The sequence below is a fragment of the Podarcis cretensis genome, assembly GCF_951804945.1.
Source record: "Podarcis cretensis genome assembly, chromosome: 7".
Lineage (NCBI taxonomy): Eukaryota > Metazoa > Chordata > Lepidosauria > Squamata > Lacertidae > Podarcis > Podarcis cretensis.
Window position 1 is genome coordinate 68709882 of NC_137176.1, and position 26074 is coordinate 68735955.

Sequence of the window (26074 nt, forward strand, 5' to 3'; positions counted from 1 at the left end):
AACAAAATGTAGTGAGGGTTGCAGTTACTCCTTTTTCTCCCCCTTGATTTCTATGGGCAGCTCTCACTTCTATCATTGGGAACATTTAAAAGTATATTCTCAGTGTGAACTGGGACATGGGCTATCCAGACAATGAGGTGGCTCTTTCTACTTTTTAAATTAAGTTTTTATTTTTCTGGCCTCCTTTTGCAGCCACTCCTTTCCATTCCCCACTGATCTGGTTTTCATGTGGTGTTTTTTTGGGGCTGTCAACATTTTGTGAGCAGCTCATATTGGCCTGGATAGAACAGTTGGTTAGTGCGATGCTGATACTGCCAAGGCTGCAGGTTTGATTGCCCATATGGGACAGCTGCATATTCCTGCATCACAGGGGGGGTTGGACTAGATGACCCTCAGGTCCCTTCCAACTCTACAACTCTACGATTCTAAGTCTAAGCAGCACTATTACTATGGCCAAGTAGAATGAACACCAGCCTTCAAGTCAAGAATTATATATAATTTTTTAATTAGCCAGTCAGTGTATTTTTAAAAAACATGATGTGTTGTGTTTTTAACACTGCACACTGCCCTGATATTTCATGCTATGGCAGAATAGAAATACTTTTATAATTATTCTTATGATTGGTTTGTGGCAATATCTACCTTTTACAAATACTGTATCTGTGCTGGGCTGAACTCAGTGCACCTATATATTAGTTGTGCCCTCTTCTAAATAAGTTTGCATTTTTTAAAGGATTCTTTATTGGTTTTCATAACCATATACCAAAATGTAACAGAAAAAAGCTCCAACAAATTCCCTTCCTCTCTTTCTCACCAGCAAGTTGGTAAGCATTATTGACTTTCTTTTGGGTCTTCTTTTGGTATTTTGTCAGCAGTACAAAATATGCCTGTTTGTATATTTTTAAGATGTAGGATTAGATGCAGGTTTTCTCAACAAAGTAGCTTCACAAGTTGTCATTTTTGCCACAAAACATGCAATTAAGAAAAACACCTTCCGATTTATTTTATTAACAAAGCTTTTTCTTTTATTTTACAGTGTTTTCAAGAAAATGCAGAAGTCTTCTTTTTCTGCTTTGGCAACTTCTGTGCAAAACACATCATCTGGCAGGGATACCAGTTTTTCTAAGGAGATATAATTGGGCTGTTTTGGATCATATTGTGCTCTTCCAATGAATTTAAGAAACATGTGTCTTTCTTTGATTCGCAGCAGCTTTGAATTAAAAACCTGAAATGAAAACAAGATCAATGTTAATGACCGAAATTGCCAAGACTGCCCTCCTATGTACACTTACTTGCTAGTAAGACATACTGAAAACAGTAGGACTATCCTGTTAGCTCAAACCTGCCCACAATGACTATGTGGCATTTAAGGCTAACAATCATATCTGCAAACTGATGCCATTCTACAATATATTAACCTAGGCTTTCCATCACACAGTCTGTAGACGACAGAACTTTCCCTTCAATACAGTTCCCAGTTTTCAAACTTCTTCCTATGACTGCAGTTAACTAGGTAGCATCCAAGAGTCTCACCTGAGGAAAATGAACCATCAGGCTGTGGGGAATGCCCATGACGTTGTGCACGTAGTCAAAGATCTCTGTTAGCTTCCTTTTGCTTATACCTAAATTCTTGGGGATTCTGTGTGCAATATGCCGAATTTCATTCTTACTAAAACCAAGTTCCAGCTCATACACCTGAAAAAGAGTGATTGCGATGAAGTCGGCTGATGCAGCTTAAAACACATCAGGAAAGAGGGAAATACGTTGACAAGTGATGAGACACAGGAGAGACACTTCTTTTTATTGTATTGTAGGTTGAAAACTTGCAATAAAATTCCACGTAAAAAAAGGAGAGGCACTTCTGTAGCAACCTGGAAGCTGCCCTGGCAGCTTAGAAAGAAAGAAAGAAAGAAAGAAAGAAAGAAAGAAATCATGAAGCCTCCATCACATTTGTGCAAACGGCCAGGCATGAAGCATAGTCCATAGTCTCATACTTATGAGGCCACCACAATTCTTTTCCATAAAGCCCGAAGTCCTCTCTTGTACTCAGTGGCGTAGCGTGGGGGGTGCCAGGGGGGCCGGCCGCACCGGGCGCGACATGGGCGGGGGGCGCGCTCGCACTAGCAGCTCTCTGCCCCTACTAAAATCCACGCGTTAGGGAGCCCGCGCTCGCTCAGCTTGGCGAGGAGGTCGTGGAAGGGGGAGAGCGAAGCCTTCTGCCGCGGGCAAAAAAAGGAGAGGAAGCCGGGCGGGCGGGCTGGCTGGCGGGGGTCTGGCTGCGCCTGCTGCTGCCGTTGCCGCTGCTGCCGGGCTTTGACAGCTTTCCCATAAGGGACAGGGAGAGGAGCTTTATGGTAATTGCAGCTCTCTTTCCACTGGCCACCTGGGTAGTGAGCCAAGCCGAGCAGGGAGTCTGGCAAGGGGGCGGGAAGAGACTTTCCCCCCTTTCCCCCCTTTTTTCCACCTCGCCTGGTCAAAAAGGAGAGCGGAGTCTCCTCAGGGTGCCCTCAGGCAGGGCAGGGCAGGGCAAGGCAAGCAGAGCGAGGAGGAGAGAGAGGGGAAGGGGGGGGGGGAAGCAGCCAGGAAACGCCGCAGTGTGGAGGGGGAATTAATTAAGGAGAGAAAGCGAAAAGCCTTGGAGAAAGGGAAAAAAGGAAAGAAAAGAGGCAGCTCCGGGAGAGCGCAGGGGAAAGAGAAGCCTCGCTGCTGCTGCTGCTGCTTGGGAGAGTAAATTACTGTACTTGCCTTGCCCCGGGTTAGGGGGCGCAAATTACTTGCCTTGCCCCGGGTTAGGGGGCGCAAATTACTTGCCTTGCCCCGGGTGCTGATAACCCACGCTACGCCGCTGCTTGTACTAGAGGAACACGCATAACTACTAAATTATACTGGAAGTCTAAAATTGCCATTTTTACTCACGAAAAAATTCTAATGATCCCTGCTTGTGCCTAAGTCTTTAAAATGCCATTTTGTCATTTGTCCCTTCAAAAACCCGAATAAAATGGCACAAGGAGTTTGGGGGGATACTTCGATGACCCTTAGGATCTCATGTCACATTCGGTGAAGGAGTATCACTGAACTGACTCATGCCTCCTCATTCCACTGATTGATGCTTTCCGTCATCAAGAGACACCCTAACTGAATCAGAGTTCCAGTGCTTGAGCAGTAGAACCAGCGACAACCCTTCTCTAGGATTCCAGCATCCACTTCAACAACATTTTTAAGTAGCAGATTATAAGACCAAGTTATTATTCACACTACATTTTGCTACCTGACAAGTGTTAAGTAGTCCTGCCGCCTGTGCAATCGTATCTAGGCTGCTGTACTTCTTATATTTCCTGTTACATCTCTTACAGCTTTTCTAAGAGCTCAAATGGCTAACTACTCTAAGATACTATCCTAACTTACCTTCAGGTTTTCTTTAATAGGCTCAAGACTGCCAGTCAGTAACCTTGGAAGACGAGTTACTACATCTCTGGTCTGTATTTTAAATACAAGGAAGGAAAAATAGTAAGTAAAGTAATGTGTATTAGATATTATCTGCTTAAGATAAAATAAATTTGTATTTGCATTTCTTTATTGGACATTTTTTTAACAGCACTGAATTATTCTACTTGAAAAGGCGTACATTTTCCACTGGGTGAGCAAAAGGCCCTCAATATGTGGCATTTTTCCTGCACAATAATGTGTGAAGAGACTTATTTATTCTAATATGATTACAGTCAAACCTCTGCTTACGTCCACCTCCGCTTGCGTTCATTTTGCCCAACGTCCACGGCAAACCTGGAAGTATCCGGCGGGGGTTGCCACCATTCGCACATCTGCAGGAGCGGCGATCGCCATTCGCCCATGTGCAGAAGTGGCGATCGCCATTCACACATGCGCAGAAGTGGGCAATCAGCACCCGCGCCTGCGCACAACAGTGCCTCTCCCAGCGACCTGTTTCGACCTCTGGATGGCCCTCTGGGATGGATTATGGTCACAGGTAGAGGTTCCACTGTACGTGCAATCTTGGGCAGGTCACTATTGGAGCAATGCTATGCACCTCTCCGCTGAAGTAAGCCCCTCTTCAACAGGACATACTCCTGGGTGTGTACAGTATTTCAGCCTGTGTCTCAGGATCAATGAATATACAACTATCTTTCCTTCATGTATATACTGTAGGGTACTGCATGCGTCAGGGGTCACAAAGTGCCCACCTCATAGCCAGAGGGAGCAGAAAGTAAGCTCTGCAGTGCTTGGTAGAAGTCTTTTTTTCTTTTTGCTTTGTTTCATGGTCTCTGACCAAGGATAAACTGAAAGATCACCCAAGTCAGTGATGCCACTAATAAATGGAAGCCCAAATTAAGGAACAGATCCGGCCTGGGTGACTCTTTACACAGAGTTTCACCCTTCATGCTGCCTGGAAAAATGTATCCTGAGCATCCAGCCACCACAGGGAAAGGCTTGAGTGGGGTGGAAGGAGTGCTGGTGTGTTCAGACAGCTTTCCACAGGCTGGGTCCACTCGCCTAAAAACCTCAGCTCTGTAAGCAGAAACTCCAAACCTACTTTCTGGCGTTCTGTTTGGGATTGTATGGTTTTTGGCTCTGCCCAGTCTTGTTTGGGTTGCTGTTGACCGCTTTCCACTGTTTGCGTTGTGGGTCGGGTATGGCAGTTTTAGGGAACATCAGGTTTCTCCTCTTCAATAGCCAAGAAGATCCCTCTCAATATTCTGGGGTCCTGGGGCTACTTTTAAGATACGTTCTACCACAGGCCAGTCACATATGCTGCACCCATGATAAGCGTGTGTATTTGAAAAAACAATTTCAAAAAGGCTTTCGTAGGACAAGTTCTCAACATATTGTGTAGCTCAGGCATGGCCAAACTTGGCCCTCCAAATGTTTAGGGACTACAAATCCAATCATCCCTAGCTAACAGGACCAGTGGTCAGGGATGATGGGAATTGGAGTCCCAAAACATCTGGAGGGTAAAGTTTGGTGATGCCTGGTGTAGCTGAACCTCCATTCTGTGATCTTGTTGACTGAAATTCCAAGTCAATTATTTATCTAAACAAAATAAAAAAAAATTTTCCCTTCCAGTAGCACCTAAAAGACCAACTAAGTTAGTTCTTGGTATGAGCTTTTGTGTGCATGCACACTTCTTCAGATACACTGAAGATAAAAATTTTTTTTATTTTGTTTTGACTATGGCAGACCAACACGGCTACCTATCTGTAACTGGAATTATTTATCTGTTAGCATAGGCATTATTCCATGTAAAATTAGTATTTCAGGATAACTAGCAATGAACTTGTAATGGGTGTTCCTCAAACATCTGGATGAACTAGTTTGAACTGTCCGTACAAGGCTGTATACTTTATATATGGTTCTAAGAAGATAATAGCATTTTAGAAGCAGTATTTTAGATACCTGTAATGCGAGAGATATTAGCTACTTGCTTGTGGAGTTTGTTTAGTTATTTTAACAATAGGCCCTCTGCCCCAATCACCACAACCCAAGTGAAAACAGAAGGCACCTTTTGTGAATTGAGTCCAAGTTCTTTTTGGAAGAAACCCAGCCTATTATCCAGTCTTTCCACAGAAAAGAGGAGTAAATATGGAGCCCCTGAGACCATCTTTGCAATTGCTTCCTTGCTGAATTTTTTTGATGTTAGATAAGCTACCCTGGAAGAGAGAAAGATCCAAATTAAAATGAGGGAAATAAGAAAGGCCATCATTTATCCAGCTCTGCCAGTTCCTCAGCAGTATGTTTCAAAATGACGGATGTTTTAATAATATTAACAAGCAAAGCTGCCAAGAAGAAGGGTGGAAAAGTCTGCAGGTATGACAAAAGCAAAATACCATGATTTCCAATTAACGGCAAAGAAAACAAACACTCTTGGTGCAAAATATTTTACGCCTGGATTAATTTAATGATTTCCAGCTGTATTTAAACAAAAATTATGTCAATACCAGACCATGATCTTATTATCCAAAATGGCTTGCACTGAAAGAAATGTCCACTTTCACAATCAAAATTGGCAATTTAATGAAGGTGATCTGATGAACTAAAGGGCATCTTTAGAAGAAGAAAAAAGTAATCACAGGAACAATCCTAAACATCTACATCCTACACCGACATACAGGTGAAGGAGAGAAGCAAATCAGGTTAGATGCCACTACTGTCAATGCTGCCTGCTAAAGACCAGGCCCTTAAAGGCTATGATATGCCTATTTATTCGGAGGGATATAATCCTAGGTTCCCTACCACAGTATCCTCCTCTTAGCCATGTCTTTTTGTTTCCACTGAGAAGGTGAAGGGAGCTGAATGGAACTAGTTGTACGTTGTGAAATTCTCCCTGTAACTGGGGAGAAGGGGAGCCACAGAGGCAAGATAATGTGAGCTGAGTGGCAGAACATCTGCCTTGAACACAGAAGGTCCCAATTTCAACCCCCAGTACATCCAGGTCGAGCTGGGAGAGACTGCCTATCTGAAACCCTGGAGAGCTGCTGCCAGTCAGTACTGACAATACTGAGAGCAAGATGGATAAATGGTCTGATTCAGTTACAAGGCAGCTTCCTATGTTCCTATGACTTGTTCCCTCCGACCAGCAGGGGGCAACCTTTTGCAGCCCAAGGACCACATTGCCTTATGGGAAACCTTCTGCAGGATGTATCAGTGGTGGGCAAGGCCAGAGGCAAAAAGTGGATGCAGCAATCCATGCAACTCTTCCTTGTGTATAGTAGGGTACATGACAGCTCAGTTGGTAGAGCATGAAACTCTTAATCTCAGGGTTGTGGGTTCAAGCCCCATGTGGGGCAAATGATTTGTGCATTGCAGGGGGGTTGGAATAGATGACCCTTGTTGTCTTTACAATTCTAGCATTCTATGGTTATACAGTAGGCTACTTTCCAGCTATCTAAAAATCAGTGGTTTGCATTTACAACTGCTGCCTCTTCATTCAGACAAGCAAGAAATATTCCACAGTTCAAAGACACATTCCAAGCAGGGCAAAATCACCCCATGAAGACCAGAAACAGTAGGGAATGTGTCCTATGGAGAGTCCTGAGGGCCAGATATAGAGAACTCTGGAGGGCACAACCAGCCCCTAGGCCTGAGTCCCGCCCCACCTCAGACCATCTTAACATTATGCTCAGATTGTGAACCCCTTTATGGATAGAGACAGAAATACTGATGAAATGCCTATTAGGTACCCTGACCCCATGGAATAGTGGGATACAAACCAAATCAAATAAAGTAACACCTATTAATTTAAGGGGTTTATTTCAGATAGGACAGAGCTGCATATTTAAGAAATTTATACTCTGCTTTTCTCCGAATGTCTCAAAGTAGCTTCCAAAAGATGCAGAATAAAGCATACAATATCTCATTGGTGGCTCAGTCACAAGACTAGGAAGCCTGTGCACATCTAACTAGGAGCACAGGGTCCAGAGACATACACTGAGTTAGGCAATGCTAAACAAATTATTTTCAGTGTAGTCTACCAGCTGTTCCTTCAGCCAAGGTTTACAAAATACCACATCCTGCTTCTATTGCATCAGCTTATGCTACCACTACAGGAAGATACAAAACATTTGCATACTACTGCATCTACTTATCTAAAAAGCTATCTGAGTTTAGGCAAACATAATTTAGGGTCTGTTATCACAGGAGCAAGAAAGGCCCCTTTTGAAACCCTGGCAGGATGGCTGTTGCCAGTCCATGAAGACAATACTGAGGTAGATAGACCAATGGTATGAGCTGGTATAAGGCAAATTCCTCTGATCCTAATTTTAACTATTAATTTGGTAGGTAACAGACGTGAACACATTTTGCAGCAGCACCAGTACAACTGCATGCTGGATTTTAAACCTGCTGAGATGCCCCAAATGCCTAAACCCAGCCAATTTTGAAACCTTTTTTTCCTATTAATTGCATTCTATGTTCTGGAGAGGCATGCAGGAACAAAACAGAGCATTGTGGAGTGTTCCTCTTCAGGGTTCCACCCACCATTGTCTTCTTTAGATATACTCCATTATATTCCCCTGACTCCTCTCCCTTCAACAGTCACCTAACATTTCATGGCCACTAAGCAGAGTAGGCTCATTCCTTAGTAGGGCCTTTTCAGGGTTTCCCACCCCAGTTTTTCCCCATCCTTGAATAATTTCTCTTCTTCTGCAGATCTTGGGGTTCGCCCAAGCCTGTAAACACTTGTGTCATACACAGGTATGGTACTCTTTTGGCTACATAAAGATGCACACTTGAAAAATGTTTCATGATTAGTGTACATATTTATGAAGAGATCGTATTGATGCCTCATTCTTAAGAGCCATCATTTCACTGCTCCAGACTGTCTGAGTAAGTTATTGTGTGAGGCCTATGCTGGGTCAATACAATTACTCAACCTATCTGGTACATAAAGCTTTTTATTGCTCAGCTTTGCATTCTCTCTCTGAAGCGGATACTGGCAATTGCAAAAATGACACTTTTACTTTAGACAAATAGATCTATGCTCCTGTTCATTCTGTTTTAACTGCATTATGTTTAGGATGAAGGTGCTGTGGTCTAAATCACAGAGCCTAGGGCTTCCTGATCAGAAGGTTGGCAGTTTGAATCCCTGCGACGGGGTGAGCTCCCGTTGCTTGGTCCCAGCTCCTGCCAACCTAGCAGTTCAAAAGCACGTCAAAGTGCAAGTAGATAAATAGGTACCGCTCTGGCGGGAAGGTAAATGGCGTTTCCGTGCGCTGCTCTAGTTTCCCAGAAGCGGCTTAGTCATGCTGGCCACATGACCCAGAAGCTGTCTGCGGATAAATGCCGGCTCCCTTGGCATGTAAAGCGAGATGAGTGCCGCAACCCCAGAGTCGTCCGCGACTGGACTTAACGGTCAGGGGTCCCTTTACCTTTACCTATGTTTAGGATGTACTGCCTTAATAGGCTGAAATCTTCTGTTCATCAGACTGAGTGGTGTGAGTGTCTTTCAGCCAGAACAGTCAATTAATAACAAGCCTTCAAGAGGAAGGGTGAGACAGGAGAAATGCATTTCTAACCAACTTCCTACTTTCCCCATTTATTTTCTACCACTCCACCCTGCCCAACAGGCTCTAGGAATAATTCCAATGACAAAGAATGTTTGAATTTTAATTCCACTCCCACAACACTATTTTTTATGTAGTTGCCCCTACACCTAGGTTCATGTTTACGACACAAGATTAATTCTAATCCTCCTTACTTGAGAAAGCTGTCCTCTAGCTTAGCTGGTGTCTACATAAAGCTAAACTGTTCTGACAACTGCCATGTTCAGAAGAATGTCTGGAACAAATTTCTGCAGTTATGATTCTAAATACTTTGCTATTTCTGTTGAAAACAGACCAAGTATTTCCAACGCCCAGCTTCAGAAAATGTCCCAATGAAAGCAAAACCTATGTATGAAAAAGGTTTGCTCATTTTGGGACTCCATTTGGAAAGAATCATTTTCAATAACAGAGTCTGACCACCTTCTGGATATCATAATCAGCACCTGCTGATCCTGAACACTTGAAATTGTGGAATAGGATCACCAGCAGTCCTTCCCCTACTACAATATTTGAGTGAGAAGGACAGCTTAAGCAGACTGTACAAAATCCCTAAAGCAAAGTAACATATTTCAGGCACACACACACATGAAATATATGAATATTTCAGGCATGTGGATAGATGATAGATAGATGAGAGAGAACAAGATAACAGACTGATGAATACAGAAGTCATTTTACCTTGTCTTTAGATCTTCCACTTCTTCTCTGAAAATATAGGGATTTCTTGTGAGAAATGGCCCAAGCTGCTTATCTTCCAAGCCAACATCCTTGAGAAACAGGATGATGTTTTTTATATCTTTTTCAAAGTCCAACTTGAGAAGTAGCTGGCCTGCAGCTGAACGTCTTTCCACTTTGGACAAATCAACTCCTGCAGCACATTCAAACATAAATTTAGTGGGATGCTGAATGAAAAATTCTGGATTTCTAAAAGTGTAAGAATGTACAAGTTTGTGCAAAGTGTCGTTAATGCTTTTATATGATATGTAGTAATGTTATCTAGTGCTGCCAAAAGGAGCTATGATACAGCAGCTCTGTACTACTGAGGATAATGGCAGAATGGACTCAAAGGCTGCCCTCAAGTTTTTACTTACTGGGGTTTTAAAATCTGCAACAAACAATCATATAATTGTGGACTGATTGAATGGATTGGTTTCACTCTCTAGAACAATTCTCTGTGGCTCTCCGTATGCTGTTGGACTATAATTTCCATCATTCTCGACTACTGGCCATGCTGGCTGGAGCTGATGGGATTTGGAGTCCCCGCCTGGAGAGCCATGCGTTTCTCATCCCTGTTCCAGATGAAGGCATTCAGAAAAATGCTGTCATAGGCATCTTGCAATTCAACATAGTACTTTTGCAAACCTGAAGCTGCAAATCTTAAGGTCCACGTGGCTAAAATGAAGCCATTCTAAGCAAGTTCTCATTTTTCACCGATTCCTCACAGTTCACACCGAGCTGATTCCTGCCCTTGAAAAACGTGAAAGATGCTTTTGCAGTGCTTTGCATTTTCCTATCCTCACTATACCCTTCTTGCTTTGTGGTCTATATTTTTGAATACAGGGATAGCCAACATGGTGCTTGGACCGCAACTGCCCAAGCACTATGGTCAGTGATGATGGGAGCTGCAGGTTCAACATCTGAAGGGCACGGCTACCTCTGCTCTGTACATTCTGCTGCTATCATGCTGTGCATGCAAAACCATTTTTTGCCATTTTACTGTATCAAAAGCAAATAATGACTTTGTATGCACAGCATCAGGAAGAGAAGGCTGAAGAGTCTTTAGCATATCTTGAAGAACCTGCCCGGTACAGCTATGCTTACCTAAAAACACCAGCTTCTGCAGTGTTTCTGAATGATCGACATAATCTTGAAGCGTGAACGATTCAAAAGGAAGTGGTGGCTCAGCCCTGATCTGAAGAGCCTCATCTTCCGAAACTTCCTCAAAAGGGGATGAAGGCAAAGTGTCTTCTAATCCTGAAGGTCGTTAAGGAAAAAGAACCTTTGAGAAAACAACAGATATAACATTTTCTCTCTCCCTCTGTGTGCGGCGTTTCCCTTCACAGAGGCCAGTGGGAATATAATTCCACTAATTCAGGGAAGGGAAATTTCACAATTTAAATTTAGAACTAGAGTGATCATCAGCTTTCTGACAGTGAGATCTTCTGCTATGCAACAGTTACCGAGAAAAAATGAGCATAAGAACAGAAAATAGACACTGAACTGGGAATGGGATAAGTTACTGTCCCATTATTTCATTATTGTGGACAATTCACAAGTGTTCACTGATCCTATTGTTCCTGTTTGTCTGACTTTCAACAGCAACTGGGATATTACTGTTCAAAGCAACAAAAGAATAACAGCAGCAGGTGGAGCCCTGGGGGCAGACAATGCATAGTTACTGAGGAGTCCTATACTATTTATTCCAAACAGGGATGGGTGTATCTGCCATTTTCAATTTCTCTGTTTCTCATTTTCCAATCTTAAATTAAGTCCCCTGTATTTCTGTATCAGTTTGCTTCTTTTTTTTAAAGTCCTCATGATAATACACATTGTTATGTACAATTATGCCTAATTACAGTGGTGCCTCGCAAGACGAAAATAATCCGTTCTGCGAGTCTCTTCGTCTAGCGGTTTTTTCGTCTTGCGAAGCATCCCTATTAGCGGCTTAGCGCTATTAGCGGCTATTAGCGGCTTAGAAAAAGGGGGGGGAAAGGGAAAAAACTCGCAAGACTCGCAAGACGTTTTTGTCTTGTGAAGCAAGCCCATAGGGAAATTCGTCTTGCGAAGCGCCTTGAAAAACGGAAAACCCTTTTGTCTAGCGGGTTTTTTGTCTTGCGAGGCATTCGTCTTGCGAGGCATTCGTCTTGCGAGGCATTTGTCTTGCGGGGCACCACTGTATACACATTTCTGCAAAGGAATGATGCCTGATATAACATTATTTTTTCTTATATAAGCATTTATACACACTTTGCCCTAGAATATGCATTTCTGTACACATTATTTGACAGAACTGCATTTCAAAATTTAGAGAAGGACGGTGTGAGGAAGGACTGCGTTTCGGTTCATGTATTGTTTCAGAAAGTACAAATTAATTATGTTCACCTAAATGCGAATTGAATCAAATTCCGCCCCCTCCCATCCCTAATTCTAGAAGGGTAGCAGACTATAATTTAAAGGTGAACGTATAGAATGCTGGTGTGCAAGGGACAAAAATCACAGGGACTTCACTGTTCTCTTGTTGTGCTGCCATGACCTAAGCCATGGTTGTCTTAGCATTACATTTCAAACCTGGGCCCATGGTTTGTCTCTCTCCAAGCAGGTCATAAGCCATAAACCAGGATTTGGATGCAAAGCTAAGCCAAACCATGGCTTAACTCCCAGCAGTGCAGGAAGAACTGAGCCCTTAAAAAGTTCACTTACAAACAATAATTTGGAAACACAATCCAGTAATTCCAAGCCTGTTTACAAGCAAGCAAGCAATGCATAAAAAATGAGGTTAAAAATCTAAATTTTAGATATGGTGTTAGGAGGGTCACAACCTTCATCCTTATTTTATTCGTTACATACCTTCTTCAAGCAATGCTTCAGTATATGAACTGGATATTATTTCAGTTTCTGGTCTGTTAACTAAGGATGAATTATTATCTGGACTCTGATTCAGTTCAGTGCTTGAACTACAGAATCGTACATGGTTATCAAAAAGTACAGTCTTAGAGTTCTTTAACGCTAGTTGACATGAGTATCTGTAAGGACAGAACAATGGCAATCCGGATTGTTGAAGAGGAAGTGTCCATGTTTTGACAGTTTGTTTTCTTAGCTGTTTTGCACTATTCACAACACTGTTTTTCTTTAGCAAGGGGCAACATCTGGATATCTGTCGAGTCAATGAAGCCATCTTAGTCAATATTCTGTCAAAATTGAGAAAGAAAATGGTCAAGGGAACATTCAAACCAATTTTGTATGCACAAAAGTTTACAAAGGAACAATTAATGAATTCGATTATGGTAATATTTAAGCAGAACTGAAGTGCATTCAGTACCATTTTGCAAAAGTATTATTTCACTATGTCTACCATATAGCAAAGGTCTAAAGCATCCACCCCCAAACTGCTGCCCTCCAGATGATGGACTACAAATTCCATCATCCCTAAGCATTAGTCATACTGCCTGCGACTGATGGGAGATGTAGTCTAAAACATCTGGAGCATATCAAGCTGGAGAAAGCTGATATAAAGCAATATAATATTACCGTCATGCTGCATAAGCGTAGAGTAGCAATACTTTCTTGAAGATGTTTTTGGAATACTCCAACAATCTCTGAGTCCTACACAGCAGCAGGGGTCCCACTGCCAATTCTGGAGCCTCCTGGCTGTGCTACTCTATCCAGCTACTTGCTGTCACTACCCATTTCCCTGTCCTTTCTCAGCAACAATAGGAAGGAAAAGGAATAGCAACAGCAGCCTCCACTCACTCGCCCTCCATTCCTCTGGGTAGTGATACAGATCAACTCCAGAGTGCGTGGGAGGCAGCGGCAAGCAAACGGATAATGGCAGGAGGACATGGATCCATTCAAGAAAAAGTGCCCACTGAGGACATGAGTACCTTTAGAACTTGCCCAAACCTCCCCGCACAGAACCCCTGGAACACTGCTATACCACAGAACATAAAACAGAAGAACATGTTAGCTTAAAATACCACAATTTTACATTATTTCAGGTTTGTATATCTCCCCGTGGGGAGTAAGAATTGACTTCAGTAGTCAAGCAAAGGACACAGACACACTCTCTCTCTGGCTTGTTTATGTGCCACAAATAAATTATGAACTCTGGTGCATTTAGGCTGGCTGGCTGGCTAAGATGACTTGCTGCCTGGGGACTGCCAAAAAGAGAAGACTGCTTCCATCATAAGTCCCATCTGCACAGCCCCACTCCACATCCTTGGATTCACAAGTATTGTGGGGGTATAACTCCCATCATCCCCCACCCGTAGTTAAACTGGCTGGAGATGACTGGAAAAGTTGCACCAGGATTTTGCCAAGAGCTGCTCCCTGGTATGGTATCAGGGAAGAATATGGAAAATGCTGTCTGAAAAAAATCCCTAGATTTGGTTGTGATATTAATTTGAGTGTCTTTTTGTAAACTGCTGTAAGTGACTCTTGGGGTTCCAAAGAGGGGCATAACTAATCTACGTAGATAACTGCTTGCGTCAGAATTGCAGCTTTAACTTCTATGTAAATATGGACAGAATTGGGCTACACATATCCTGTTGTGCTCAATGCCCCTTGCTCTCAAGGCAGTGTGCACAGGATCCTACCTTCATTCTCCCAGCACACTGCTACATAGCCTTATGCAGTTTATCTGGAAAAGGGCCTTAGCTCAATGGTAGAACCTTGCATGCAAAAGACCCTAAATTCAATCCCCTGCATTCTCCAGGTGGAGCTGGGAGAGTGTAGACCAGCTGCTCTCAACCTTGAGTCCCCAGATATTGTTGGGACTATTGTCTCATGAAGTGCCTAGAGACAGATAGGAGGACTGCATGTACACAGCATTGACCAAAGGAGAAATGACTGCTGAGAGGAGAGCAGAGAGAAGAAACCCCATGGTGTATTTGAAACCGGAAGCCTTCATCTGCCCAAACTGCAATAAAATATGACTCTCCCATATTGGTCTGGTGCCGTAACTCTCGAACTGTTTGACTTTACCCTGATGGCGCACTCTTCCATTGTCTCTCAAGACAGCTGGATGCCAACTAAATTGCAACAACAAAAACAACTACAATTTTATTATTTATACTCCGTCCACCTGGCTGGGTTTCCTCAGCCACTCTGGGTGGTTTACAGAATATATAAACCATAATAAAGCGTCAAACATAAAAAAAACTTCCCAATACAGGGCGGCCTTCAGATGTCTTCTAAAAGATGTATGATATGATAGCTCAGTTGGTAGAGCATGAGACTCAGTCTCAGGGTGGTGGGTTCGAGTCTTGGGCAAGGAGAAACATTCCTGTATTGCGGGTGTGTGGATGTGTGTGTGGACAAGATGACCCTCAAGGTCCCTTCCAGCTCTGCAATTCCTTGATACCATTCCCATCATCCCTGACCCCTGGGTCCTGCTAGCTAGGGGATGATAGGAGTTGTAGTCCAACCAGCTCTGGGAACCCAAAGTTGAGAAAGGCTGGTGTAGACAATACTGAGCTAAATGGACCCGGCAGCCTGACTCTGTATAGGGCAGATGGTTGCAAACCCCACTGAACCCAGAGACCGGGCTTTACTTCCGAGCGAAGCATGCAAACTGACCGAGGCAGAGAACCGAATCGAGATGAACCGAATCGAGAGGCCCTTCGGGGACGCAACAATAGAAGCCGCCGTTCCAAAGGGGATTCCTGGAGGGGAAGATGGACTCGGAGCGGCGCTGAGTCCGCAGGGTCCAGCCCCTCGCCCTCCCCGAGGCCCGGCTCCGTATCGAGCCCTAAGCGAGGCGTTTACCTGGCGTCCCGCCGGCGCCGGGTTGCCCCTGTCAGGAAAGTCCCCGGCTCGCCCCAGCCATGCAGGCCCTCGCCTGCCCCGGACTCGCTGCGGCGGTCGCGCTTCCCGCTCGGGCGAAGGCCTCTGACGCGCGGGAAGGAGGCGAGGCTCCCCAGCCGGCTCCTCCCCGCGGCCTGCGGCGGCCCAGCAAGGCCCGTCCCTCCGTCGCGCCTCCTCTCCCCCCGCGTGCCCTCCTGGGCCCGCCGCCGCCGCGGCGCCGCTGCAGCAGCCTGGCCAGCCGCCCCGCGCGCTCCCTGCCGTCTTTCCACCCCGCGCCGGCTCCTTCGGCCGCGGTGGCCGCCGGCGAGGCGAGGAGGAGGCGGAGGAAGAGGAGGAGGCGGCCGCCGGGCGGCGAGGCGATGGCGTCGTACATGGGCAGCCGGACCCTCAGCAAGGACGACGTGAACTACCGGCTTCACTTCCGCATGATCAACGAGCAGCAAGTGGAGGACATCACGCTGGAGTTCTTCTACCGGCCGCACACCATCACCCTGCTCAGCTTCACCATCCTCAGCCTCATGGCCTTCGCCTTCACCAGGTGGGGAAAAAGGGCTGGTGGGTGGGCAGCGCTGTGGGGAGCCGTGTTGCCCCGAGAGGAGAAGCTCGCTTGGGGGAGAAGAAGAAGAAGAGGAGCCCCCCCGGGGCAAAGTAGGGGCTGCGGTGGGTGGGGATGGCGACGGTCAGCCCTGCTGAGGCGGAGGAGAGCTTGGTCCTCTTCACCACCCGAATGAGGAAATCTCTCACGAGTCCTTATGCTCCTCCAGGGAGGAAAGATGGATTGCGGGTGCCATCGGTTCTTCCTATGCACGTTTATCGAGGTGTAAGTTCCACTAAGGGTTGTTTTTTTTAACCCCTCAAAAAATTAGGCAAGTCCCCCCATCCGTCCGTTATCTGAGAAAACACAGAATCGCAAAAAGTACCATTTTCCTGATGAATTTGCAAATGTGTCAGAATCAATGGAAGCGGCAGAAATTCGTTTTCCTTATAACCCTGGTGTTTATTTGCTTACTTATTCCCCGCATCAATCAACAGTTCAAGTAATTGATTCTGAAAGGTATTTAAATAGGTAGCATATTCATTCATAAATGTAAATTCGTTCATTTTCCCCAGATGCATCAACCCAATTGATGGATTCAAAAAGGTATGGAAGATGAATTTGTTTATAATAAAGAATTCATTCATTGGTTTCCCCAGTATACCCAATGATCAACCACCCAGCCAATCAAATTGAACTAAATACAAATTGACCCCCCCCCCAGTAAACTCAGTTGATGTAATCCCTAACAGAATTAAAATGAAAACTTTAATTCCTGCCAATGTAATATATTCCTATGTATAGAATCAGCGTTACCAGTTGCAGACTTCAATGAAATCCCTAATCCCTAAAAGTAAAGCTTTTTATGTATACAGTTAACTTGTTTGCAGTTTTTTATTTATATTTATTATATGTATTTATTCATCTTCTTTATAAGCCAGCGAGCGTGAGCAACAAATGCTATTCAGAACCACAGCCAGCTCCAAAAGATCTGCACACCAAATGAGGAGAACACACACAACATAATTGGGCAACCCCAATCCACAGAATTTATCTCAACAAAGCACTATAAACCACCTCCAATAATGCTAAACCTAAGGAATCTGAATGCAATTATGAATTAGGATGCAGAAATCCTGCTAATGGTGCACTGCATGGAGCCTGTTAAAATCAAATTAAGGGCCCATCAATAAGTCCTATGTGTAGAAGACCATGAAACCCCGGCACAATGAGTCTCTGCAGACAAAGCTGGGAAGGCAAAGATAGAAAACTAATGCATTGCTATGCCTTGCTGTTGGGCTCTTCTAAATACACCAAGCACTAAGGAAGGAAAGCAAGGAAGCTTACAGGCCAAAGCAGCTGATTCACGTTCCTTCACTTTCCATGGGGTGCGAGCTCTTCAGCGACAATGTAGCACGTGGAGATGCCACTGCAAAGAGGAGGGAGGCTGAGGAAATCAACGCTGGTTAGAGGAGCATTACTTGTGGACCCATTGGGGTAACTGTGGTCCCTGGGGATCTGCAGCCCACAGGTTGGGAACCATGGCTCCAGTAGACTAGGCGAGAAAGGCCTGAGAGTGAAATATGTGGAGCAGAATCAAAATACCAAGCTAGGCATGAGAAAAATCCTAACTGGCCAGCTATCTAGAAGTTCATTTAGATTCATACGTTGTTGGACATGGTAATTTAATGTATGCTTCCTTTATGTAACTTTGCAAATATGCTGGGATAGGTTTAGTAAACAGAGAACCTTCTGAAGTTTTCATTCCCCACCCTGTTCTTGTCAAAGCAGGCTTCTAGCAATTACTTCCCTCTCAAATTCATAAAGCTACTCATGGGAAAGGTTTGTTTGTTTTTTAAGTATCTTACAGCACTAGCTGGCAGGTGTTTTGAATTGTTTCCCTAGGGCAAAGTACAAGTGATACACTTTGTACAAAATTATTGGTCACTTACTGAGCTGTCGGGCTTTCTAGATAAATTATAAGTCTTCATTTATTAAATTGGAGGTGGTTTTAGGGCCCTTTCAATTTCACAAAGTTCCTACATGGAGTTGCCTTTCATATTAGAATTAGTGTCAAACTGCAGCATGTAGACCATAGCACATAAGAGTTTTCCATCTCTTTATGTAGCTTTGTGTGCCAGTGCATCGCTGTCACCAATCATAGTTTCATACTATACATAATGCAGTGAAAAAGCCATGAATGCATGTGATCTGTGTGTACACCTTTTGTACTAGTTTCAGGGCTGCTATACTATGCTAAAATGTGATGAAGTGACTATAAATAGTAGGCATCAGTTTGCAGGAGAGATGGGAGATGCTAATTAAGAACCCTAATGGATGTGCATTGCTCATATAGCACCTTTCTGAAAATAGTTGAGCTGAACTGCTTCCACCCCCAAAAATACAGGAGGATATATAGACACAACTTTCAGTGCATGGTTGCGTTATGCTGGTATAGTTTGTTTCAATTAAGCATAAGTTTAAGAAGATGAATACATCATCAGGGTACATTATAGGTACAGATGATATACAGAGACTCTTTCCATGAGTCTGGCTAAGACCAGCAGCTAATTGGCTCCTCTAGTCCCGGGCTGTGAACACATATTTAAAGCACATTATCCGCCCCCCCGCCCCCAAATCCTGGGGACTGTAGGGTCATGGGAATTTGAGGAATGAACTAGAGTTCCCAGGATTCTTTGGAAGAAACAATGTGTTTTAAATGTATGGTGTATATACAACTCTAGAGTGTCTCAGTCAACTCCACAACTATTTTATGTGGCTGTATCATATAAAGAGATGATACTGTGAGCCCCTCTTCACTGGCCCTGCTGGGACCAGCTGCATTTATTTAATTATAAAAACTATTTATATAATGCTATATCATAAAAAATAGCAAAGTGTTTACAACAGTATCTTCATGCAATAAAACCATGCAAAAATTTGAATTTGGAGACCGTCTATTTACTATTACAGGAATATATATTTTCTTAATTGTCTGCATAAGCTTGCTGACATAGAAAACTTCTCAGCAGGCATTTAAAGGTTAAAACAGAAGGCACCTGCTGAAGCTCTATTGGCAGAGGATTCCACAGGAATTAGCCGGCTTGGTTATTGTTGCTGTCAGATGAATCTTGCCAACTTGGGGGACCAGTGATGCTCCTGCAGATGATCTCAGTGATCAAGCTGGAGATGTAAGGGTTCAGGTTTCTTCCCTCACATAACTACTTCATTTATTTGCTTATTCCTTCCTCTACCTTGCTGCCCTTTCCCTTTTGAAATTTCTTTAAATGCCTGTTGCTTTTCTCTGGGGGAAAAAAATTCAAACCTCCTTCAGAATGTTGTTGAAGGCAATTCTAGTGATATCCTTTTATGCAAACGAACTTTCCAGACCATCCTCTCTTAGTGGATTTTCACCTTTCTGGTGATAATGTGTGTTTTGATTTCTTGGATTTTACTTTATTCCTGATGTTTGGATATACGGTTCCTATGTCCTTCAGAGAGACTGTCACGGCTTCGTTGTCACTACTTGTTAGTGTTAATAATAGGGGTGGCCAATTTTGGTCTGTTTTTCTTTTCTGTATGAATGAAACTGGGAAAATATTTTGCTATATCTTGATTAAGTTGGGCAAGGATCTGGTGGCACAAGAAGTCTGAGTTTCCTACCTATGCCTAGAAGCAACTGGCTAAAGTGCTGGACTGGGTGGCCAATGGTAATACCCTGTAGGACACTTCTTAAAAACTGTGCCCAGATCTGCCAGTCGGCCATCCCTAGAAGCTTAGATTTAGATTTGCAAAGGACCATGGATGCCATGTAGTCCAGCCCTCTGCTTAATGCTGGATTCATCTTGCCTTCCCAGATGGGCAGCTGTCCAGCATCTGTTTAAACACCTTCTGTGAAGCAGGGCCCATTACCTCTTGAGCAAGTCTGTTCTGCTGTTGAACTGCTTGTACTGTGAGGGTGTTTTTTGACATTTTGTCGAAATCTTGTTTCTCTCCAATTTCCACCCACTAGTTCTGGTCATGTGCTTTGGTGCTACAGAGGCCAATTCTGCTCCATTGCAACAAGTTTGCCTGATGTTTATTGTTCCAACCATTTCCCTGCCCCTGATGTTTATTGTTCCAAGCCTGTGCCATGCACCACAGAATCCCTGGCAGAGAGGTTGCACGATTAAGGAACAACCAGAAGCACAAGGGTATTAGCCAAAGACAGAGCTAAGAAGCAAAGATGTTTCCCCTCCTGTGTTTGCCTCATAAAGCAAATATGGAGCAGAGACGATGACGACAAATTGCTAACTTACCAGATGCATGGTCATTTTGACATCTAATTTGTCTCTAATTTTGGAGGCTGAGAGTGCCTAGGCTGATATTTCAAGCTAATTTACATTATGCATTGTAATAGCACAAGACTACCCTTCCAGCCACACCTGTCTTGATGTGATGGTATGACCACATATCAAGATTATGCTCTGTTTTGATTCATCATCAGTTATGGAAGGGGAGCAGGGGCGAGTTGTTTTACTGTACATCAAGATGATAATCTAAGCTGATGATTTGGCATTGAAACAGTTTGAACTGGGTTCCTCCATGCATTTCCCCATCTTCCTAAATCGCCTCATGTCCAGGTTTTTTGGTAAGCCTGAAGTTCCTGTTTCACCATCTCCTCTGCTTCTGTGGCCCTAGAGCATATGTTGCTGAACTGCTACACCCATCATCTCTAACTGTTGGCTTTCTTGCTTCCCGGTTGGAGTGTCCTGAGGCTGCTTTCTTTTAAAACAAAGCATTAGGGGAATGTTAACCAACACCTGCGTGCAACGCTAGTTTGGCCCTGTATCACCTTTTCCGCCTCAGATTACTTACTTATTGGGTGCTAAACAAGGACGTGACAGAGTGAGTGTGTTAGCAGAAATTCAGAGAGGTGTTCTTAAGATGAATGCAGCCATGGTCATGACCTCTTTTAAAAAAATATTTTAAAATATTGCCTATGTCTTAATGCACGTTGCTTCAAAGAGCTTAAATGTGTGTCATTGTTCTATCTCTTAATGTAGCTGAGATGCCTGAACCCGTATCCCTTGGTTACTATTATAAGCATTTGGTGGCCTTCATTTCTGTGAGAATTTTCAAGGCGAAACTAAGTGCTAATGTTAATAACAGTAATAGTTTTGCTTTCTTTGAAACCCTCTATATTCTTCCTTTATCACAGCTTGAGCTGGTTTGCAAAATCATAGAACAACTATAAAGCAAAGCCAAACCTAGTGGGGAAAATATAACAACAGAAGGGGGAAAAAATCGAAATAGAATAAATCTACAGGTTGAAAGCAGTCGTCTTCTATTTTTCCTTCTTTCAAGGTGTGAAACACAGATGAGAAAAGTTTTTTTATTTTTATTTAAATAGAAAGCACTGGAATTCACTGCCATAGAAGATGGCATTTGGAGTGCAGTTCTTTCTGAATAAGTGTGTGAGAGCTCATAAAGATAGTCCCCATTTTTGTTATTTATAAAAAGAAATTTTATATCTTGTATACTGATTTAATGCAAAGCTGGGGTTGCTTGGAGCCACAATAATTTTCTATAGAGAAGAGCTAGGGAAGAATGTAAATTCAAGTGCTGGATTGCCCTTGCCTAACTCAATGGTAGACAGTCTTTTTGGCACATATGATGCAAATCGTCCAAAACATTATGGGGGTTGTTTATTTTACAAATTTATGAACTGCCCCATAGCCTACAAACATTGAAGCGGAGTGCAACAAGATGAAAATGATACACACAAAAAATCTAAAAAACCAATAAAGCTATTTCTACAGATGTACTATTAATATTTCACAAATGACTGGGTCATACCCCAGGGAAAGCCTTCTTATCTGAAATAACTTTTGGTAGGCACCTGAACATTATGACACTTGGGTCTAATTTCAGCTGGTAATTGACTCCCGAGGGCTGGAGCTGTGATACTAAGAGCCCAGTTTCTAGTACAAACTGAGTGCACCTCTGTGGCATGTCTTAAGTCTCAGAAGTGCCCTATATGAGGAACACAGTGACCAGGCAGGAATACTCCTGGGGCGAGGCAGTCCCTTAGGTAACCTGGTCCCAAGCTGCTTAGGACTTCAAATGCTAAAAGCAAAACCTTGAATTGAACCTAGTAGCATATTAGCAGCTAGCGCAGCTCCCTCAGCAGAGGTTTTACACAGTGTCAGTGTGGGTTCAGCCCAAGGCAGGCGCCACATAGAGTGTTTTCAAAGGAAGTGCAACCCTGTCCAGAACAGGTAACTAACCTTTCTGCCAGACATGGAAACCTCTTTCCAACAGGGTCTCTGATTCGCCAGGGTTTAAATTCAGTTTGCTGGTCCTCATCCAGCCCTCCTGTGTACCCAGACACTGATCCAAAGGCTTCCCAGTCAGTCCTGATTCAGATGTTACAGAGAAATGGAGAAATGTGTTATCAGTTTACTGGTGACACTTTGATCTAAATCTCCCAATGCTCCCAGCAGCTTCATATAGCTGTTAAATAGCATTGGGGACAAAATAGGCCCCAAAGGAACCCCATAATATAAATGCAAGGGTGCTAAAGGGCATTTCTCCAATGCTACACTCTGGAACTGATCCTTCAGGTAAGAAAGGAATAGCTGTGAAACAGTGCCCCCCCCCAGCTTAAGCCTGCAACATATGTGGGGTGGGGGTGAGGAACTGCACCTAGAGCCAAAATGGTATATGGTCAAAATGCATTGTGTACAATGGCGGGTGGGATTGCCAAAGCCTTTTCCCTAGACGCCCACCCTCTTTAATTTTGTAAGATTCCCCCCCCCCCCAAGCTCATAAAGCTGAATGAGCACAAGTTAAATGTGCAGAAGTTGCGGGCTTACTCTATTAGAAAATGTTTGTATTTTATGCTTTATTGCTGTGAACTACTTTGAGTGGGTGGCGCTGTGAGTAAAACCTCAGTGCCTAGGACTTGCTGATCTCGAGGTCGGCGGTTCGAATCCCCGCAGCGGGGTGAGCTCCCGTCGTTCAGTCCCAGCTCCTGCCCACCTAGCAATTCGAAAGCACCCCTAAGTACAAGTAGATAAATAGGTACCACTTTATAGCGGGAAGGCAAATGGCGTTTCTGTGTGCGGCGCTGGTGCTGGCTCGCCAGCTGCCGCTTAGTCACGCTGACCATGTGACCCGGAAGTGTCTCCAGACAGCGCTGGCTCCCGGCCTCTTGAGCGAGATGAGCACGCAACCCTAAAGTCGGACACGACTGGCCCGTACGGGCAGGGGTACCTTTACCTTTTTACTTTGAGCTCAATTTAGTTGTTGGGAAAGTAGCATACAAAGATTAAATCAAGTTCAGTGGAATTTACTTGCAGATAAATGTGCATAGAATTGCAGCCTGAATCTCCTATGTTGTTGTTTTAATTACCAACTTTCTCTTTTTAGGGATGATTCAACCCCAGAAGACAATATTTGGAAAGGCATCCTTTGTGTGATCTTCTTCTTTCTAATCATCAGTGTTTTAGCCTTTCCGAATGGTAAGTAACTCCACAAGTATTTCTGTGCTGGTTTTTTTCTACAACTCCTTTTGCAGATAGGAGAGCAAGGTAAACACAAAGGTGCTTGGGGACTTTTGGAGCAAACTGTTTTATGGGTACTCTGGTTTAATAGTCTATTGTTTGCTCTGAGAATGGTCCCAGTCTCTCTTAGACTTTCACCTCGATAAGGGATGGTCCCTGGAAGAGCATTTTGTGTGGTGCCAAGCTGCAAAACAAGGCAGTAACATATACTCCAGAGTATACTCTTGAAAAGGAATGAAAGATGAGTCTAACTTCTGTGAGATACTAGTAGAACATACGTTGTTGGGCAACCATGCAGTTGCAGTTAGTAAATAAATAAAGTCTTGCATGCTAGAGTTCTCTTGATGGACACAGCATATGCAGTTTCAGGGTAAAAAAGGCAGCTCTCCCATAGAAGAGCCTTTCCCAACCTGGTGCCTGCTGTATAGCATGAGCCTCATAATTTCAGGGTTGTGGGTTCGAACCCCACATTGGGCAAAAGATTCCTGCAGTGCAGGAAGGGTTGGACTAGATGACCCTTGTGGTCTCTACAGTATGGTTTGCACGGTAACTGCCCTAATTTATTTACTGGCTGTGGCTGATGGAGTCCCATTTGGGCCACCCCAGTTTAGGGAAAGCTGAGATGGAGCCTTTTTTGTTGTTTTCTGTTGATGTGTTTTAGTTATGTTTTTATGCTTTATTTTATAAATATGCAAGTGCCTCTTGATACCCTTCCCCAAAAGGGATGTTCTTGCTTTCTCCCTTCCTGCGCTGTGGGTGCTGCTTTCCTGAAGGAGAGGTGGTAGGAAACAGCTTTCTGGGTGGGGAAGGTGATTGACAACTTTCCCCCTACTTCCCAGCAAAAGCCAGTTTGGAACTATATTTAACAGAAATAGCATGCATTTTATTGCTATCTTTAAAAGATTTCCAATTAGGGCATTTTAAAATTGAAGCAGCTTTGTTCCATCTAAAGAAAATGAGTTCAAAATTTCTAAATCTTTTGTTCTTATGATTAGTCGTGTGAAACAATGTGAGCCCTTTCTTTGACCTCTTCAGCAAAGAAAATGAATTTTTAAAAGAAAGAGGGGGGAAAGCTACACATAATTGCATGATAATCGAGGAGGTGCTCTGATATGGGGTGGTTAAATGCAAATAAAATGTGTGATTGCACACATGCCTACCTGGATGTGAGCCTCTTTGCAAATCCATATGCCCTGCTCAAAATAAATATGTTTAGCTCAGAGCAAAACAATTGTGTTGTTTCATTTTCTTGTATAATGTGGGGGGTAACTCCTTATGCTGAATCAGGTCAATGGTCCATCTAAATTAATAGCAGCATTTCTCCCAAGATTTCCAACAGAGTTCCTTTCTGCACCTATTGGCACTTTAGCTGGAAATGCCAGGGATTAAAACTGGGATCATTTTATATGCAAAGCATGTACAATACTGTTGAGCTGTGGCAACTTCTGAGTTGAAACTGAAGAGGCTCAAGGCAGCTTCCTATTAGCCTTGAGACACTAACAGCTTGATTTTTCAATGCATGCTTACTCAGAAGTGAATCCCACTATATTCCATGAGGACTGCAGCCTGAGATATTCTTATCAGTTTCCTTTTTCTACTGGACAGTGATTGATCAGCCCTTGCCCCCATGTAAATGTATCCCTCAAGATGCCACTTATTTTAGTGGCAGAAACAAAAAAGGGAGGGGAATAATAAAGTAGATACAGCACTGGGGTGGGCAGAGAGGTTTACATCTCTCTTCCCAACAAAGGACCCTAATGGGGAATGGGGTTGTAAAACACCCCTCCCTAGTTGTTGGATCAATCATTCAGAGAGCAGAGAGGGAATGATAACCTGGATTAGCTGAGCTGGGGTAGAGAACACCTGTGCAAAAGCGTGGGGTTGGGCACACCCCCTTTTGGCCACCTCTGTGTCTGGTATGCAGCCCCAGAAGGTTCTCCAAGTGTAAATGTGACCTTTAAGCCAAATAGAGGTTAGCCACCTCTGGACTAGACAAATAAAGGTTAGCCACCTCGGGACTAGGCTAACTTGCTATGCAGTTCATCCCACAAGCATTGTATTTTAAAATTTGAGACCTGGCTTCACATCAGAAGGTCCATACTGCAACTGTTATCCCTGTTTATCAACACTCGATTAAAAGAGGGTGGTTTGTACCTAGGTAAACTGCTGAGAGAGGAAAGGGAAGTGACATCCCATAAATCTTGCTTAACTGAAACCCAGTATTCAGTTTTTCAATACCTTGCGCCTGCCTCTCTTACTGGAAACATTAGAGTGATCTCATTGTGTCTGGTATGGGAATAGATAGTAGCCGTGGTCATTATCTGCAGCAGATGGTGACTGGCTTTCTTCCAGTAAAAGCAACTGTGTATAGTAACTGTTTGGTGTGAGTAAAGTTGATTGCGCTCTCTGACCGAAGCTAT

The 26074-nt window shown here is 43.6% G+C and overlaps 2 protein-coding genes across 3 annotated transcripts in view; one reads left to right on the plus strand and one right to left on the minus strand.

The window, feature by feature from the left end:
* Positions 1–978: 978 nt before the first annotated feature.
* On the minus strand, positions 979–15665 carry MTERF3 (mitochondrial transcription termination factor 3). 2 transcript variants are annotated; one of them, XM_079984747.1, is made up of 8 exons: positions 15534–15665; positions 12618–12958; positions 10872–11024; positions 9729–9918; positions 5513–5660; positions 3406–3477; positions 1534–1695; positions 979–1225 (listed from the first exon to the last, which is right to left on the minus strand). In XM_079984747.1, exons 2-8 carry the CDS (start codon positions 12943–12945, stop codon positions 1031–1033), a joined length of 1248 nt encoding a protein of 415 aa, XP_079840873.1. In that variant the 5' UTR covers positions 12946–12958; positions 15534–15665; the 3' UTR covers positions 979–1030. The 2 variants fall into 2 exon arrangements, with proteins under 2 accessions (XP_079840873.1, XP_079840872.1); XM_079984746.1 differs by lacking the exon at positions 15534–15665 and adding an exon at positions 13525–13869.
* Positions 15666–15876: 211 nt separating this feature from the next.
* The window catches only part of PTDSS1 (phosphatidylserine synthase 1), a 37903-nt gene continuing 27705 nt past the window's right edge, over positions 15877–26074 (plus strand). Inside the window, exons 1-2 of the mRNA XM_079984736.1 lie at positions 15877–16110; positions 23521–23612. Of these exons, the coding sequence (XP_079840862.1) occupies positions 15932–16110; positions 23521–23612 (271 nt within the window). The 5' untranslated portion in view covers positions 15877–15931. The remainder of the gene's footprint in view (positions 16111–23520; positions 23613–26074) is intronic.

What these genes read in the sequence shown, in the direction of transcription:
- MTERF3 (XM_079984746.1), bottom strand. Translation starts at nt 13,610, where the DNA reads ATGTCCTCCTGCCATTATCCGTTTGCTTGCCGCTGCCTCCCACGCACT. An exon ending in ACTACCCAGAGGAATGGAGG is followed by an intron (nt 12,959 to 13,524) that starts GCGAGTGAGTGG and finishes CAATTTTGACAG; the next exon opens with AATATTGACTAAGATGGCTT. An exon ending in GTGGAAGATCTAAAGACAAG is followed by an intron (nt 5,661 to 9,728) that starts GTAAAATGACTT and finishes TCTCTCTTCCAG; the next exon opens with GGTAGCTTATCTAACATCAA.